Source organism: Pseudopipra pipra, chromosome 1 (assembly GCF_036250125.1).
Source record: "Pseudopipra pipra isolate bDixPip1 chromosome 1, bDixPip1.hap1, whole genome shotgun sequence".
Taxonomy (NCBI): domain Eukaryota; kingdom Metazoa; phylum Chordata; class Aves; order Passeriformes; family Pipridae; genus Pseudopipra; species Pseudopipra pipra.
Genome location: NC_087549.1, coordinates 39,479,841 through 39,498,423, shown reverse-complemented (window position 1 = coordinate 39,498,423; position 18,583 = coordinate 39,479,841). Strand labels below are relative to the sequence as shown.

The window sequence follows — 18,583 nt, the reverse complement described above, 5'->3', positions numbered from 1 at the left end:
TTATGCATGGTTTGTGCATGCAAAAATATATTGGCATGAGGTGATTAGATGTGATGTGTTGACCTTGGATTGCACTCAGACACCCACCCAACTGCTCGTTTACTCCCCTTGCTCAACAGGGACGGGTGAGAAAACAGGATAAAAATCCCTGTGGGTTGCAGTAAAGGGAGATCCCTTAGCAGTTAACATCACAGGCAAAACAGACTCAACTTGTGGAAAACTTATTTAATATATTGCCAGTGAAAACAGATATGGATAGTGAGAAACAGAGGTACAAAATAAAACAAGTTTTTTGCCCTATATCCCACTTTTACCAACATCAGCTTCACTCCTTCATCCCTGACCCTTCTGCCTCCCCATCCCATGTGGCAAAGGGTGATGGGCAATGGGGGGGTTGCAATCAGTCAGTAACAGTTTATCTCTCCTGCTCCTTTCTCCTCACACTTTTCCTCTGCTCCAGCATGATCCCTCCTACAAGATATAGTTCCTTCAAGACAAACCTGCTCCAGTGTGGGCTCTCCAGGGGCCACTCTTTCTTTATCCATGGTCCTTCACAAGTGGTGAGAAATTACCTGCCCCACCATGGTTCTGTCCCACAGGGGCTTGGAGCACCTCCTCCCTTTCCTTATTCTCTCACCCTAATGTTTATACTGCTGTTCTCATGTCCTTCTTTCCCCTCTCATCTGCCTACCAGGATTTTTTGCTCTTCCTTAAATATTTTTTCCAGAGGTGCTGCCATCTTGGCTGACGGTTTCGGCTGTGTCCTGTGGTGTCTCACTTTGGAGCTGGCTGGAAACTGGTTGGAACCATCTGTGTCTGGCATGATGCAGGTCCCTGGCCTCTCCTCATGAGGCCACCCCCTGTGTCCCCATGCCAGCACTTGAGCATAGACACCCAGTACATTAGAAAACAGTTTTATGGAGAATTGATTAGGAAACCAATACTATTTCTAGCACCACCATGTTTTTACTTCAACAGATTTATTTCCAAATTTTGTACCATTTCAGTTCTAGTTTTGTATTGTTGCTTTGAGAGTTTTTGTATTCTGAAGTTTTAATTTCTTACCATATTTTGATGTGTGGGTTGAGCCCACACCTGCAGCAGCCCCAAGACAGCCACTAGGGTCTGGCAGGCCCCTGCCCTGCAAGCTGGGAGGGATAGCATACAAACCTTTGGACAGGTGATACAATGACTTTACGAAAAAAACAAATATTAATACTAATTTTCTCCCTATTCATGCTTAAACACTCTTGTAGGCTAATTACAGTGTATTTTTTTTAAAAAAGTTGCATATTCCTAAAAAAAAAATAAATGTTTTCATAGAAGACTAAAATCGTCTAAATGGAATTTACTGTGTACATCTTTTGTGGGTTTTTCACTTGAATATTTTTCCAAAGCATTGCCAATAAAACAGTTCCAGTTGATCTTATTAGTGGCCATAAAATGGAAATCTGTGTGCCTGGTTCCTACAAATCACTCAAATATACCAGGATAAAATTTGTTCAGAAGCTGCCTAAGCAAAGTTCAACAGAAGAGTATAGGCAGAATCACAAAAATGTGGATCAACAGAAAGGCATTTCCTCAAAACTTATGTTTTAAAAGGATTTTTACAGGTATAAAATATAGTATAATATAGTAAACTATATATTTTTCTCTTTCCCCTGTTGGGTGGCAGGGACAAGTGCTACTGCAGCTGGTACTGACTTCATGGAAGGTGTCCATATACGCAGTACATTGGACAGAGCAGTGCAGGTGGAGCCTTCTCCCATAGATGGTGCCCTATATTTAGCTTAGCATTATGTTGTCATGATGTTTCTTCTCAAGAGCTAATGGCAGGGGTTTTGTTCTTCTTGGGGTTGCTGCATTCTCCAGATAATCCCTTGATTTCTGTAAGCTACTTGCAGCAACCTCAAGGCATTGAAAGACTAAGAAGAAATGTAGAAATCATGGAAATGAGCCTGGAGTCAGTGGGTATGTTTGTGCTGCACATCCTTCACTGGAATAGAAGTTACCAAATTGCCTAACAGACGAGTCTAGCTGTGAAAGTACGGAAGTCTAAGTTTGGATTCCTAACAGGCAAAATGATTTCATGGTTCTTGTTGTCCCTGCATGGCAAGTTGACTCTCTTTATCTGTGTTGATTTGATTCATAGTTTGTAAGAGAACTCCTGAAATACACCAAAGTTTGGGTAAAAGAATTAGTTTGGAACTAGGGGCAAGGCAAAGGGGAACTGTTCTTGATGTTATCTTGAAATAAAATTATGACTATCATTCATGTATTTAAAGCTATGACCAGGATTGCTGCTCTGCAGAAGCTTCTCAACATTATGTCTAACAGTTAGATTTGCTAAGATGAATATTACCTTGAGTGCAGCAAGAGATAAATCATTAGACAGGTGTCTTGTAAAGACCCTAAGAATCTGCTCAAGATACATGCAGTAAGCAAAACTCTTGCCAGTTGACCTGGGTTTTCTATGCAGAGTCCAAACCACTGCTGGTAAAAAAAATAGGAGTAGGTAAAATAAGTAAGGTTGAAAGTAACATTAATATATAGAATGTTTCTAGAGTTCCGAGGCAATGGTAAGTTGTTGTCATGAGCCAAATGAAAGAAACAGCTGGAAGCTGTCTCACCAGAACTATCTATAGAAAGCAGCTATTCCTATATATGCTAGCATGTTCTATGATAATTACATAACACATAGGAGAAGTAATATCAGGCATAATACTGACTTGAATTTCAACAAGGAAGAGTTCCTGTCACCCCTTATGCTGTTACCCTGCCTCGGTACATTGTGGGAGAAAGCTGAGCTGAATGTTGGCAAGCTGATGAAACCGTCTATGCTGCCCTGAAAATCCCTGTCTGTGAATGCAGCCTGTGGCAAAAACTGGAAATGTGAACTACTGGAGACTCATCCTCAGACACTGACAGTCCCATGTTTGTGGGTAGCAAACAGTCTGAGTGTAAAACTAGAGAAATGGAATGTTACAGTAGGGTGGCATTTCTATCTAGACAGAATCAGATCTACCTCCACTTAAAAAAGAAGAACAAAGTCCTTTTCTGACCTCAGGCAGCTTATTTCAGTTGAACAGAATGCTTTTGATCTTGATTTAGGGCAGCTAATATATGACAAACTTGCTGACATGGGAAAGTAATAGGATTATCTTGGCAACAAGCTTATGAGGGAATAACCCAGGTGAGGGGGAGAGTTTATATTGTTATCCCTTTAGATGATAGGAAAGCATAAAAAAGGTAAGATTCATCTTTAGGTTTCATCTCACAGTATTGGTTGGGGAGTGAAACTCATGAGCATGAAACACATACTGATGACCTGGACATTATGGTCCTTGAAGTCATCAAAAGCTGACCTTAAAGCATGCAAAGCGTCCTGTGTACTAAACCATGTATGGAAGCACAGTATGTACAACATGCCATACATTGCTGTACTGTGTATGGGAATAAAAGAATTAGTGCAGAAACCCATAGACAATTGTCAAGCTGCTTGCAAGCCTGCCTCCATGTGAATCTCTAGCAGAGCAACATAGCAAAAGCTGTGTAAATACAGCAAGACATTTTCTGAAGCTGGAGGGATGCAGTCATGATAAGCTATTTCCTACAGGACTAAGATTCAAATATTAGAGAACCTTGGCTTTGGTTCAGAGAAGCACCTGGAAGCTTGGATGCATCTATCAGCACCTCTCCAGCTGAGTAGGAAACTCATAAAATAGGCTTTCTTAAAGTAATGTTTCATAGTCCCAGAACCCAGAAAATGTTGTCATGCCCAGATGTCCTTCTGCATTTGGTATTCCCGCTTTTAGATAAGTTTACTCCAAGACACGGTGAGATGAGCACAAGTTTAAAAGGAAGGATGAAGCAGAGACAGACACAGTTGGCAGTAGTTTGATTTCTGAAATCAGGTTGAATGTTAAGGAGCATTTTCTGTGATCAGTTCATCCATTTATATGCTTTCCAGCTGACTCAAGCTGTTCTGTACTTATGCTATATAGGATTTATGGACTGATGTGATTAGAAAAAAGCGATTTATGGAGTTGAATATGCCTTTACTATCTCAAGTACAAATTAGGAGTAAAATAAAATTACTGTGAGAATGAGACCTGTATTTTTTTCAGCTACACTCCAGTCTAAAGATTATATTGTGGGATATCATGCAAAGGTAGAGGTGTCAGCAAGATACAACTAAGTTGTGAATTGCCATGCAGAGATGTAATATAGAAAACCCCTATGTGTTGTGAGCAATTCTATTTGGTTTCCCCATGAACAAAATATTTCACTCAGATTTCTCACAAATACTGTTGAGAAGAATTTCATTGGCTTTCCTGTAGTTAGTTGGGCTCGCTTGCTTCCCTGAAATCTTACATTTGTGAATGTATTCATCTCTGTATACATTCTCTTTTCCCTTACATATATTTGCTTTCATTTGTGAAAGTCATGTTAGTGGGTTTTTTATCTTGTCTCTAAGGAGGTGTAGCTCATTGCAGTGTATCAAATTTTATATTTAAATTATCAGTATGGATATGCCGCACTCTATAAAATGCAAGCACATCTTGGAGAAATTAATAATTTCCAGGGGAAAAATTAAACTTATAATTCAGTCAAGGCAGTTCTGTTCTTTGTTTATCAGACAGATAGTGTACTATCTTAAGAATATCTGAAACTCATCTGTAATAAAAAGTTGTCATTCCTTTATACAAATAACATAATTAAATAATACAAACCCTTAACAGAATAAAAGAGGTTAAACTGTATTTTTCACTCAAAACAGATTATAATTAGTTCCTAGCAGAAAGTTGTCTTGATACAATCTATTATTTTCTCACTATTGTGACTGTTGTTGATGGGCTAAGCTGCAAAGTGGGTACATACAATCCCACTCCCATTCATTGCTAGAGTGTCAGGTGTCCATTTTAGAAACAGACAAAAGCATCATTTGCCTGATGCAAATTGTAATGTGATGCTTTACCTATGCAAAGCCTGTATCTCTTTCCTTTTACAAACAGAACTTTAGAGACCAAATCACATACTGTGGAAAAATATTTGAAGGTTCAGCTTCAGAAAAGAAAGAACCAGGAACATGTTTCATGCTTCCTAAGGCCATTTTAGAGAATTTTCCTGTTCTTTCAACAGTCTGTAAAGGATGAGCATACAATTGCTTGTGTATATATTCACTGGGAATGGCTATTTAATCTTAATTACTGAGATCAAGACTCTAAATACAAGACTCTCATAATACAAGACTGTCAAATACACCATAAAGCTGCTGCAGCACCCAAAAAGTGTACATAGGCTGCAACTGAGCAAGCAGCAAAGCTGGTTCTTGTTCCTCATGAATGGTGGCTCCACAGATCACATCCAATTTCTGTACACTTCTGGGTGGCAAATAAGCCTTCCTGACTGCAGACTTTAACTTCCTGACTTGTTAAAGTTTTGGTTTGACAGTAATAGGAATTTATTTTAGTTCCTCTTTTGAAGTAGGGATAAAGAGGTTTATCCAAATACATACTCAGCAACTGCATTAATAGGTTCTAATTAATGAATTATCCATTCAGTGCTACAATAATTCACTTTATCTCTGACCACTCCCAGTGAATTATTGATATAGTGACATTTATTAGCAAACTGCCATTTGCATCACTTTTACATTATTCTTTTCATTATTAATTTACTTTTAATAATTCTTTAGTGCTTAGTCTCATCAATAAAGAGGAACAGATGGAGCCTATGAAGTGCTTAACCTTATCTTAATTCTATATCCCTAACACCACTGCCAATAGCACAAGGGTAGATACATAATACATTAACTGACAGTTCTTTCCTTTTGTACATTCCCTTGTCTCCTTTCTCTCCTGTTTGCCAATATCCCTGAGTTTGTTCTGTAAAAGCAAAGGATGATTCCCTATTAATGACTATTTAAATAACAGAATTACATTACTATTGTACTTGCTTCTTTCTGTCCCAGCAATGACTATGAATTAATTAGCATTAGAACACTGGAAATTCCTATGAATTTACCATTATATTCTGTGTGCATTATTGAACGATTTTACACTTCCTAATGCAAAACTGATGATATCTCTACAAACCTCAGGGGGAGTGCGTGAGGTCATTAAAGTTACATTTGCAAAGAAAACATGTGGATTTCTTGCTCACATTATTTTTTCCTGTGCTGATAATGCTATTTTTGAGCTTTTGTTCAGAGTGGCTTATTTGTATTGAAAGGTTCTTTTACCCTTTATCCTATTCATCTACCTTTCCAAACTTTTCATTTCAGGAGGGAAACGAACTGTGTTTTTTCAATAATTAAAACATTCCTACAGGAAAACAAGAACTTACATTTTCAGATCGTAGTGTTGTCTTCAGAGGTAACAAACACAGAAGGACAGCCCAGTGTGAGAAAACATACATGCAAGTCAGAAATGAAAATAGCAATTTACACCATGTCTTCTTCCTGTCTTCATTGCTGATAGCTTATTTTCTCCGTGAAGGAGGATTCCAGCAGTAACGCTGGTGTTTTGTCATCTACGTGGGGATTAAAATGATGAAGTTTTGTTAAAAATTCTCCTTGGAATCCTAAGTTTGCTCTATATTTCTGCTGATTGTTTGTTATTATTTTTAAAACAAAGATATTTTAAATTCATGGGAGCTCACAACATTATTAGCACCCTGCCGGTGACTGAGGGAGAAACACTGGCAAATGCAACCCTTTCTGAAAGCAATTAATCTCTCTGTACTACTTACTGAGCACAATCTTGATGTGTTAAACCAGGTGAATTGCTTAAATAGAATTTTTTCCGTCAGAATCAGGTAGTATTTCCATAACCTACATTTTTCTGTTTTAAAATAACCTCTTTGTTTTCTGAAGTAAATAGCAATATGTATTTCAGCTTAAATTTACCATCCTATATTAATAAAATTTCATAAAATTTATAATAGTTAAGTAATATATTCTTGAACAGGGTAGAAAAATCCTGGCTGTACATCCAGAACCAAAGGTTGTTGAAATGATTAAACAGCTTTTAACAGCAGACAAAAGAAATGTTTTCTTCATGTCAGTTTGATTTACTTCAATAACTAGTTCAAAGTTAAGGAACTGCTTAGAAATAGAATAAGCTGAAGCATCATTATCTTTAAATGGTCTATGAATAAACTCTCAGTCTGGGATGCTGAGACTTATGAATTCATTCATTAGCTGTATGTAAAATTAGGCTTGGTAATAAACCAGTTTTAAGTATAAATTGTTTGATACATTTTTCCTCTGTATACATTTATTGCAATTTTATTTAAATAATAAATACACTTGAAAGGCTGGGATTTCGCATTTCAATAGCAAATCCCCTTTCCATACAAAGCAGGTTGATATGAGTCGTAAGTAAATAAAAATTAATCTTCTAGTAAAGAAGAATTATTATCATTTCTAACAGAATGCTGTGTAAGTATTAAGCATTTGAATAATTATCCTGAACTATACCACTTCTGAAATGGGAATGTAGGGTATGTTTCTGGTAGTGTATGGAAGTAACAGATTAGTTTAAAAAATTAGATTCAAACAAACTTTTTTTTTTAATTTACCTACAGGCAAGAGTCAAAGTCCCTTGAGGAGAAAAGACTAATACACATTAAAAATAAATATAAAATGGTCTTTTTAAAAAATAATTGTTTTACAGTTTTTGTATTTTTGTATTTTTTTGTATTTTCACAGAACTAATGTTTGAAATCTTATGAGAAATAATTTCATATTCAATTCTTTAAATAATTTTGAAGTTTTACCAAAATGTTATAGTTTAGGGCCTTGTAAGTAGGCAGTTCTGTGATGTATGGGAGATAGAATGGCTGTATTGCTATATTAATCATAAACCCCTACTTTAGGAGCATCTTTACTCAGAATTTTAATTCAGTAGACAATTCCAACATTTCTAAAATAAATTTAATTTCCAGCTGAAAGAAAATAAGTTTTGACATTTTATACTTATTAAAATTCTGTTTAAAATATCAAAATGGGCATTTTTTTTCCCTTAGCAAGAGTAAAGCAGTCAGTTTACATTTTCATGTAACAAGAGTTACATAAATTTATTTTTAAAATGCAGATTTATGCTCACATTGTTATTGATTTATTTTATATGTATATGATGCTGACATTTTAATTAGAAAGACTTAGTTGCTTTATATTAGATTTCCTTAATGATTTATCAAAATCAGAAAATTCGTATTCTTTCTTGAAAACAATAACGACAGCAGGTCCCATTAAATCACAGAGCTGACAGAGACGCCCATCTCCGACTTGCTCAAAGTTGCGAATTAGTTAATTTGTTTCAAATGTGTAATTGCTAGAGAAGCGGTTCAGAGTGTGGTTTGATGGCCACTCACGTTTTTGTGTATCCAGCATTGTAAGGGCAATGAAATCTCAGCTGTCGAGGTCCATTTCTCTGAGCTAAAGGCGAAGGAAGAGGTTTTATTATGTCAATGATGTAGAATGTATTTAAAGCAGTAAGGATCTCACCGGTTTCAGCCAAGCACTGACATACTAATTATGCCTTAACTGCATCTCCTGTTTCCTCCTAGGTCTTACTGCTGCAGCATCTCTCGTATCCCTGGCCTGGGCTTTGGCTTCCTACCAAAAGGCCCTCCGTGACTCCCGTGATGACAAGAAACCCATCAGTTATATGGCTGTTATAATCCAGTTTTGCTGGCATTTCTTCACAATTGCAGCAAGGGTCATTACTTTTGCTCTGTTTGCCTCAGTTTTCCAGCTGTACTTTGGGATCTTCATCGTATTGCATTGGTGCATCATGACCTTCTGGATCGTTCACTGCGAGACAGAGTTTTGCATCACTAAGTGGGAGGAGATAGTTTTCGACATGGTTGTTGGGATAATCTATATCTTCAGCTGGTTCAATGTCAAGGAAGGAAGGACACGCTGTAGGCTTTTCATTTACTATTTTGTCATCCTTTTAGAAAACACTGCCTTGAGTGTTCTCTGGTATCTGTACAAAGCCCCTCAAATCTCTGATGCATTTGCCATACCAGCACTGTGTGTAGTGTTCAGCAGCTTTTTAACAGGCATCGTTTTTATGTTAATGTACTATGCCTTCTTTCACCCCAATGGACCAAGGTTTGGGCAGTCGCCAAGCTGTGCTTGTGAGGACCCTGCCACTGCCTTCACCCTACCCCCAGAAGTGGCCACAAGCACGCTAAGGTCCATCTCCAACAACCGGAGTGTCACAAGCGAGCGGGATCAAAAATTTGCAGAGAGGGATGGGTGTGTGCCTGTGTTTCAGGTGAGACCCACTGCACCATCCACACCTTCATCCCGTCCACCAAGGATTGAGGAGTCTGTCATTAAAATTGATCTGTTCAGGAACAGGTACCCAGCATGGGAGAGACATGTGTTGGACAGGAGCCTGAGGAAGGCAATCTTGGCATTTGAATGTTCCCCTGCTCCTCCACGGCTACAGTATAAAGATGATGCCCTTATCCAGGAGCGCTTGGAATATGAAACCACATTGTAAACAAAGCAAAAACACGGCTTGAAGAAGCTCCAGTGTTACAGTCCAAATTAAGGGTTGACAGTAGGGCTGTAGGAATAACTAAACTGTGTACTACAAGTAGAGAAGCAAGCTATAGTGTTCTTAGTCTGGCTATCATCATGATTATCATTTGATCCACTGCGTGCAGTCTGTCTGCAGGACACTGATACAGCAGCGTCATCTGAAAGCCTAAAAAAACTTTGACCCACACATACAGATCAGTTACTTCAGCTGGGGAAACTCACCCATGACCCCTTGCTGCCATGAAACTCTAACTGCACAGTATTTACAACCAATCAAGAGCTTTCAACTTCCGCCAGTAGTGCATTTTATTTTAGAAATTATTGATTGATATTTCCATAATCAATGGCAAAAATAAACAAAAACATACCTTTTCAAAAATAACAAAACTAGCACACAGTGTTGCTGTTATGAAAACTGTTTTCTGGGGAAAAAAATAGGAACATAATAGTTTTCAACACTCCCATAAATCAACCATTAAGGTTAGGTTAGGTATGCAAAATAGTTCTTAATCAAAAAGATACATTATCATGTTTGTAAGGCTGTCAAAGGAAAGTAAACTAAATTTTGATTAATTAGGTCATAAAAATTAATACTACCAGAACTGTTTGTTTTCTGTAGAATTTCAAAGTCTTTTTAAAATAAAATTTAACTTCTTGATGTTACTTTCAGCAGAAATCATATGCAGCTCACTTCTGGTTTTCAGAAGATATAAGGAGCTCTAACATGTAGTGATATACATTAAATGATAATCATGATTCAGTGTTCAATTTGCAAAAAAAAAAAAAAGTGAAAGAACAGGGAAGTATAGTTTTCACATTCTAAACTTTTTGGAGGACCCCATTCAGACATTTCAGAAGAAGCTACAAGGAGATGAACACACTGAGACTTCTCTGTTTCAGGACTGAGAATGCATGATTCAGTGTGTGAATGTATGCAGGGGTGACAAGAGACTGTGACATGCCATACCCTTCTAGTGCCAAACATTGTATAACTGCAAGGTTGATATTGCCTGAGGGACAGATAACAAGTGGCACAAGCCCTATCAGAAAAAGAAGCAGGGAAGACCAAACAAGTTCTCAACATGTAGAGACAGCTCTGATTTTTCCCAACCCAAGGTGAAAGTGGTGTCTTTTAAAGGCTTTCAACCACCTCTTAGTAAGTATATTCACAGAAGTATAAGAAAGTTATGTGGAAGAGTCTCTTCTGCCTGTTCAAGACTTTTGTCCAGATGCTTCTAAAAATTACGTTGAATCTCTTGTAATAGAGTGCTTTGCTGCAAGCTTTTGGGTTTTAAATACCTCCCTAAATCTAGTCAATGGTGTTATCCTTCATGTTAAAAGTATCCCCTGATGGTGCTTTCAAATGCATTAAAGGTGCAAGTCAAAATTTGATAGTATTTTTTTTAAATCTGGTGCAGAGTGAAAAACTCATGGATTATTTCGATATTTTTGTAAACTAAAAATATGGTATAAAAGGTTACTTTTTATAAACCTCAAATCTTTTAATACATTTCATTCTCTTTATAGCTTAGATTTTAAGAATTGGTCCATGAATTTTATCAAATGGCTTTTTCAGGTTGATGTAAACCTGGTTTTCACACATTATGGATTTGTTTTGCAGTGTAATGCTATATGAAAGCCTACATGGGTACTTTTAGAATACCCTATAAACTGTGGATCCTGTTTCAAATGTAAGTGGCTTGTAAAGACACCAAGTGATTCCATAAGAAAAAATTTGCTATAACTATTTCCATCCATTTTAGGAGAGAGAAGCAGAACTGAAGAGTTGTTGTTGTAAATGGCATTGTCAGAATGGAGAAGACCTGATGATTGGTATTGTAATCTTCACTGTCAGATATATCCAGTGTAGTCACTGCTGTATATGCTGCTGGATTAATTTCAGTCTTTCCTATTATGAATATTTGTACTATGAAATGGCCAAGGTTACACTGACTATGTTTATTTGTATGCGTTCAATTAGCCATTTTTAATGTTGACTTTTTTATTAGTGAAATGTTCGATACCTGTTGTTCTTTGCTGGGGCAAGTTCCTCAAAACAAAAAAAAAATCTGTGAAAGTGCAGGAATCTGCAAGGCAGAGGGAACTTTACACAGATCAGAAAACACCCATGCTTCAAGGGTTTCTTAGGTATTTTCAAATTAAGCAGTAGCCAACTGCCTCTATAATAATTTTTTAAATAAAACAATTTTTTGATAGTCCAAACCTGAAGCTTTGTACAAAGTGATTGCCCTTCTCTCCATGAATATATAGCTAATTATTCAGAGAAAAGCACTCATGTTTTGTCAAAAAATATACCAGTGCAAGAACTGCTAAAAAAAGGTTTTTGAAGCAAGTCCTTTGTCCTGTCAAATTCAGTAGAGCCTTCACTCCAGAATCAAACGCTAGCTCGCACAAGAAAATTGCTGTTTTTCTTTACAAACAAGGCAAATGGTAAGCTTTGTGATCCAAGATGTGTTTCTTTTGGAAACAGCTGAATGTGTTTGCTGCTGCTTTAACAACTCAGAAATTTAAGCCTGAATGAGGCACAGTGGGCAGCCTTCACAAGCTCTACCCACCCTCTGGTACCTCCTGGGGAGAGGGGCACATCACGGCTGTCAGTGAGGCTTGTCCTGTGCTGCTGTCCCTCTCATCCCCTTGCTCTTCCTCGGAGCTGTGAGCCCTTTGGTCAGGGCTTAAAGAATTGAAGAAATGTTCCTTCGAACGAAATTTAAAGAGTTAAAGTCTGCACCAGTACTTGCTTTGCAAGGTTGCTGAAGAAGGTTTGGGGTGAGTTTGTTTGATTTGCTCTTGTTTGGTTTTGGAAGGAAGGACACAGAGGTATTATTTATCCATGTGGGTTTTCCTGCCTAGCATTTACTTTCTTTACGCTCTCAGCATTTTTGATTTTTTTAAATAATGTTTGTAAAAATGTTTATCTTAAGCAAACTACTACTGCAGGGTCTGAGTGCAGAGCAACATACACATACACACATATATATATATATATATATATATGTATATGCACAGCACTATATATATACATCTTGTCCTAAGAATTCAGTCTCGCTGTTTGAGGGATGGAGAGAAATCAATATACACTGAGTCAAAATTTGCTCTCCAAAATCTTACTCTGTTACATTCATAACATCAGTGATACTTGCACTGAGAACAGGGTGGCCATTGAAATCTTAACACTCAGATGACTACGTGGACAGTTTCATAATTTGCATTGCTGTGAATAGTCACATTTAAAGCTGTAAGAACTTTTTATAGAAATTGCCAAGATTAAACATCATCCACGTTGAAATTCCATGATGGCCTTAAGGAGAGTTAATAATCAATATGCACTATTCTTTTTACCACAGGCAGTTTTAAAATCAATAACATTCAATTAAGACAGCAATAGCAAAAAAAAAAAAAAACAAAAACAAAAACAAAAAACCAAACAACAAAAAAACAAAACCCAAAAAAACCCATCCAAAAAATTGTAAAGAAAATTAACTTCTGCTTTTGAAATAATAAAAAAAACCAGGCCTTTTATATTTCATTACAGAATACAAGAAAATAAAATGTTCATATTTTCATATTCACATTCTGGTAAAGAAAAGCAATCACATCTCTTTGTTAGAAGTAAGAATTATGAAAGCATTGTTCTACTGAAACAAAAAAATTACCAGTGGATTTAATGGTAACTTATCTGGTTAAACACTTGGTCCTAAACTTTTGAGAGTCTGTATTTGTCTGTTACAGAAAAGGCGATTCAACTACTATTCACTACTCTAATTAATAAAGAAGAGGTAATGTATACCAGGTTCATTCAGAAAACATATAAAAAATGTAACATAAAATTTTTGTCTTATTTTAAAAGTTATTTTTTCTGTAATAAGATAATTTTTCTGAAAAAAATTCTTTTCAAATATGTGCAATACCTTTTTTCTGCATATTTAAAAATGAAAAAAGTAATTTCTGATTTCGTTTATGTCAATTTAAATATGTTTCTTGTGCTAGAACAATGTTTCTGTGCTTGGGCTATATGGCTTTGATGACATATAAACAACATTTTTATTGACAAAACAACAAATTCTCTATTAATTAATTTTTATAACACTGGAGAAAATTTTCCTTCCAAAATTCAATGCTAGGCCTCATCTGCCTGATTTTGTAAACTTTTAAGCAGAGAGGGTAAATTACAATTTTATTGGAGATGTAATTTTTAATATGTGGTGAATAGCTATTACACCCATATTAGTTTAAAACATACAATGGTCTAGCCAATACATCATTATTTCCCCAAAAGAGCAATTCGTAAGTGGTAGTAAAAGTAAAGGTGCTGCTTTATTTGGAAAGGGACTTCCAATCATGCAATATGTTCATTTACTTTTTATTGGTCAGCAAATATTCGCAACCAGCCTTTTGGGTTTTTTAGAACACAAACAGTTTTGAAGTCTTTGTGATTTGATCATATAACTCCTTAAGAGCCTTAAAAGTGGCGCTGCACTGAGTTTTAGTTGGCTCTGCCAGTGATTCAGCTCCCAAAGCCGCTGCTGCCATTTCTCTGCTCCATCCCTGAAGCTGTGCAATCCAGAGTGACTGAGATGCTGAGATTTGTTTTGCACCCCCTGCATGCCTGCACAGTGCCAAGTAAAAGACTTCAGCAGATTTCTGTGGTCCTGCTGCTGCCTCTCTTGCTCCTGTGCATGGTGGGAAGCAGAGTAAATTGCATCTGTGCATCTATTTAAATGAGCTTATTTACATTGAGCCCCTACAAGATGTGTGCAATGAAAATAATTGCAACACGTGTCCGTGAATTTACAAGCCCAACACTGCAATTACTAATTCTGTAGCATAACAAAGCAGAACATGGGAAGAATTGTCTAAACACACAATAAGCCGTTTAATTTTGCTAATTGTAGCAATTAGACTAGCTTGCATGAAGCCTGTGCTCTCAGCAGAAAGCCAAATAGAGTAAATGGCAAACAGCCATTTATATACCAGAGACATTAAGTCATGAAATTCTCCCTTCATTGTTATAGAACTATGTCTTTTCGTTATGACGTTAATTGATTCTTCTTTATTCTGATAAAATGCAAAATAAGAACAGATCCTTTTAAATCTGGGAATTAAAAAAAAAAAAAAAAACACAACAGATTACTGCAGTTCACATGTAGTGATTTTTTGAAACAAATTCTGTCGTTATTTTCACTTGGCTGCAGATTGCTGAGCAATCCACTTCTGAGATGATTTCTCACATCTGGTATGAGCAGACTTCATTACAGGAGAGACAGAGATGAACATTACAAAGCCTTGCTCATGTAAAGTTAGGGGAATAGTGTCACTGATCAACAGATCGTTTAACACGTGAGGGATCGCTGGGCACAATTTGTTTTACAGTAGTGACCTCAGTGCAGGACTTCTGTGAGATGTCTTCACTGATATGACAAAATCAGGCCCCTGGTATTGAGTGAACAACTGCATGAATTCAGACCACAGCAATGTAAGTCTTCACCTCCTTGCTCCAAACTGAAGTCAGCTGGAGATTTGCTTCTTTCCAAAGAGCCTGCATGTCACTTGGCTCAACCAGAAATACATACTCTAAACTTAGTGCTAGCTCAGCATGAATCAAACATTTCTTCTTCTTTCCCTTTTAGTTCAAACATTTAAGAATATACCCACTTTGACACAGTTGCTGTTTTGTGATCCTTTTAAGAAGACTTTGAAAAATTCCTCTGAAACCAGTCATTTCCAGTGATTCTTATAAAAGCCAGTTGCTGACCAGCACATTCATTAAAAAGAACATTTTCTAAATGTGTAAACTTGGCTCCTGTACATACATTTTGCTCTGAATGCTTAGGGTTTCATTCTTATGCAACGGATCTTATGTACCCATTAGTAAGCTGTATGCCTGCTCCGAATCCTGGGGCAAAGAGGACAGATATGCAAGATGCAGGGTAGAAAGTCCTCTTCAGCACATTTACAGGGTGATTTGCATGAACCAGAGACATCAGAGAAAAGCTTGTGTATAATTACAGTAGAGTTATACATGCTGTATTCATTGACAGAGATTTACAAGAAACTGTGATATAAGTGGCCAACTAATAGATCAAATCTCAACTTTCACATGCAAGGCAATGTAAAAAAAAAAAAAAAAGCAGCAAAGAAACGTTAAAGTGCAACCAAAAATCTCTTTTCGAGGAATGGTTGGGATAAACTTAAAAATATAACAGGTTTGTCAGTGTAACTAGATGTCATATTCGTAAAAAGAAAGATAAAATGACTATGGGTACATTTTCTCTGTCTGTAGATTTCAGCCTCTTATTTCAGATATCTTTGGAAGCAATTGCTTCTGGATCTTACTTCTAGGCATGCTGCAGCCCTAAGAATACTAGCAGCTTTTCTACACAAGACCTGTTCTGCTATAGGAAAGTCCAGATCCTTTTAAGCAGGTGTTGAGTTTGGCATTGTTTACTGCACTGAACTAAACCTCACAAAAGCTTTTTTAGCATGAAATAGGTGTGTCCACTCAGCCATATACTGTGTAAAGGAACTGAAAAACAGAATTTCACTAGTAAGTGATTTCCTCAAGGTAAAAAAGCTGCTAGTTGAATGTCTAGAAGAGATTTCAGAGGCATAACACAGTACTAAGGCAAGACATAGACTGTTTGTGTGCTACGAGTCCACTCAGGGCAAGGCCTGGTTGTAGTCCAGCACTCCCTTCCCCACCTCATGCACCAAAGAGCCCAGAGAGAGAAAAATCAAGTGCATGAGCTGGATGAAATCCACAACACTCGGGGACCAGATACCCAGCACGTTGCAGCACACGTGTAGAGGTCTGCACAGGCACATTGGGGGCCTCAGACTAATACTGTGATCCTCCAAACTGCACTAACTAGCAGCTCCTGAACGTTTTTAATGCCAGATGTTCGACCACATAAAATTTGGCTCCTGGACTTGGTCAGAAACAACTTGGTCTTAACAGCACAAGGTAGCTCAGCTCCTATCTCCCACCTAAGCCTGCCAGGATCCCCTGAGCACATATTCTTCTGCTTATTTTACCTGAAGGACTTGAGTCCTCTGGGGTGCTATCAGATGGAGCTTTGCACAGAAATACTCATGACTGCTTTTCCAGCAGTAAATTGGTGGTAAGCAGAGACCAAGGGGAAAGCCAGATGCAGTTATCTCTTCAACTAGCAATGATTCATATCTTTAGCTACTATCTCTCAGGGGAAGGCTATAGGGCTGCACACTACTGAGAAGGGCAATTCTCCCTGCTTCATATTTTGAGGCTGTTCTTCCTCTTTGTGGAAAACATAAAAGTTATCCTGTGCAATGTAGACATACTTCTAGTATTTTGACATGTTCAGTCCCTTTAGTGTCGAGGGCTGAAATTGTTGAGCACATTCAGTGCCATTGCCTACATCCAGCAATGTCTACAGGATACATCTGGGGAAGAAGCAAAATCACTCTGCTCACCTTCCAAAAGCCGTATGAACATGGTTAGCACTGTGACAAAGCCTGAATCTCTACATGCTGCCTTGAATCAGGTCTACTAATGCACTGTGTGCTAATGCACTGCTAACGCTGTGGCCACGTTCACCTGGTTTTTCATTGGAGCTCAGGCAGAGTTTTTATGGGCACCAAAGCTGCACGTGTAGCTTATCTATAATTGCCTGAGCCCAAGGTGCATACCCTTTGCAATCCCAGTTCCTTCACCAAACAAAGATCAGTTTGGGCTGAGCAAAGGGCAGACAGGCTCTATGCTATCTAGCCAAGCATGTGGAGCACACATGGTTTCTCTGGACGGTGCATTTGAACCACAGTTATGTGCAAATTGTCCAGGTTATGGTGAATGCAAGAAGTAAGTTCAGTGTCCACAGTTTGGAGCATGCTGTAATGAATACTCTCTGTGAAAGTGTTTGTTTTTATCATAATAAAAATAGTACAATCTTATCTCATACTTGGGAGCAAATTTACAGTATCAAATGCATTTATATATATATACCTGTGTATATATGTGTGTGTGTGTGCATGTATACACATGACAGTGAGTCTTGAGATTCTATTAGGATTCAATCTTGCAATTCATTTAAATTCTAAGCCTAAACAAAAGGATCAATAGCATTACCATCAAGGGTAATCAAGTGATAACTGCAAAAAAAAAGAACATTATTGGAAAATATATTCTAGTTATTATTTGAGACAGCTTTGCGATGTATTATGCCAGCACTTTAACAAAAAGTTATGGAGAAAATACGTCTAATGCTATATTTCATAATCTTAAATATTTTGGTAAAAGAATAGAGTGGGGAAAATTTATATAAAATAAAGAAGGATCTATCACATTTACTTAATCAAGGAAAAAATCATAGGAAAATGGCAAAGGGATCAATTAAACTTTTATTTCATTTAACGTTGGTTGTATTTGTTTTTCTATTAGTTATCATTGTCAGTAGTTTATGAAGGAAATAATTTGCAATAATTAGGATGGTTTACTTGCATTTTAACTGAAGAACACTAAAGAGCATTTGTTATCCAACCCATGTGCAGTTTCCTAATACATGCTGTCAGAAGGAAAAATTTGCTCTTGCACGGATTATGTATTGAAGATAAATTTAAAATGCATGTATTTGAAAACAATACCCCTGTCAATTTAAATATACCATGCATACGCAGTAGCTATTTCTGAAATTTTAATTACTGATTTTTTTCAGTATGTTCTGCATTATTATCTGCCTATCCCAGATTGTTTCTTAGTTGATGTTTGATAAGAATTAATTTTAAATTTTATGAAGCTGAGGAAGAGACTACTCACCAGTAAAGGCGTTTACTTCCATATGTCTAGAGTTCCTGACCAGAGTCACCATTCAGCATTAAGGACACTGTTTGAAAAAAACAGTAACTTTCCAACAGGATCTGATTTATGGACAGATAGATCTAAAATTGTTGTGACTGGGTCAGACAATGGCAGTAACTACAGAGAGAAAGTTCAAAAATAGTCACTAATGACTTTCAACATTGTTCCCT

The 18,583-nt window shown here is 37.1% G+C and overlaps 1 protein-coding gene across 1 annotated transcript in view; it reads left to right on the top strand.

Moving 5' to 3' along the window:
* XKR4 (XK related 4) overlaps nt 1-18,234 on the top strand; it is a 224,561-nt gene extending 206,327 nt beyond the window's left edge. Inside the window, exon 3 of the mRNA XM_064653007.1 lies at nt 8,575-18,234. Coding sequence (XP_064509077.1) covers nt 8,575-9,521 — 947 coding nt within the window. The 3' untranslated portion in view covers nt 9,522-18,234. The remainder of the gene's footprint in view (nt 1-8,574) is intronic.
* The last annotated feature ends 349 nt before the right edge of the window (nt 18,235-18,583 follow it).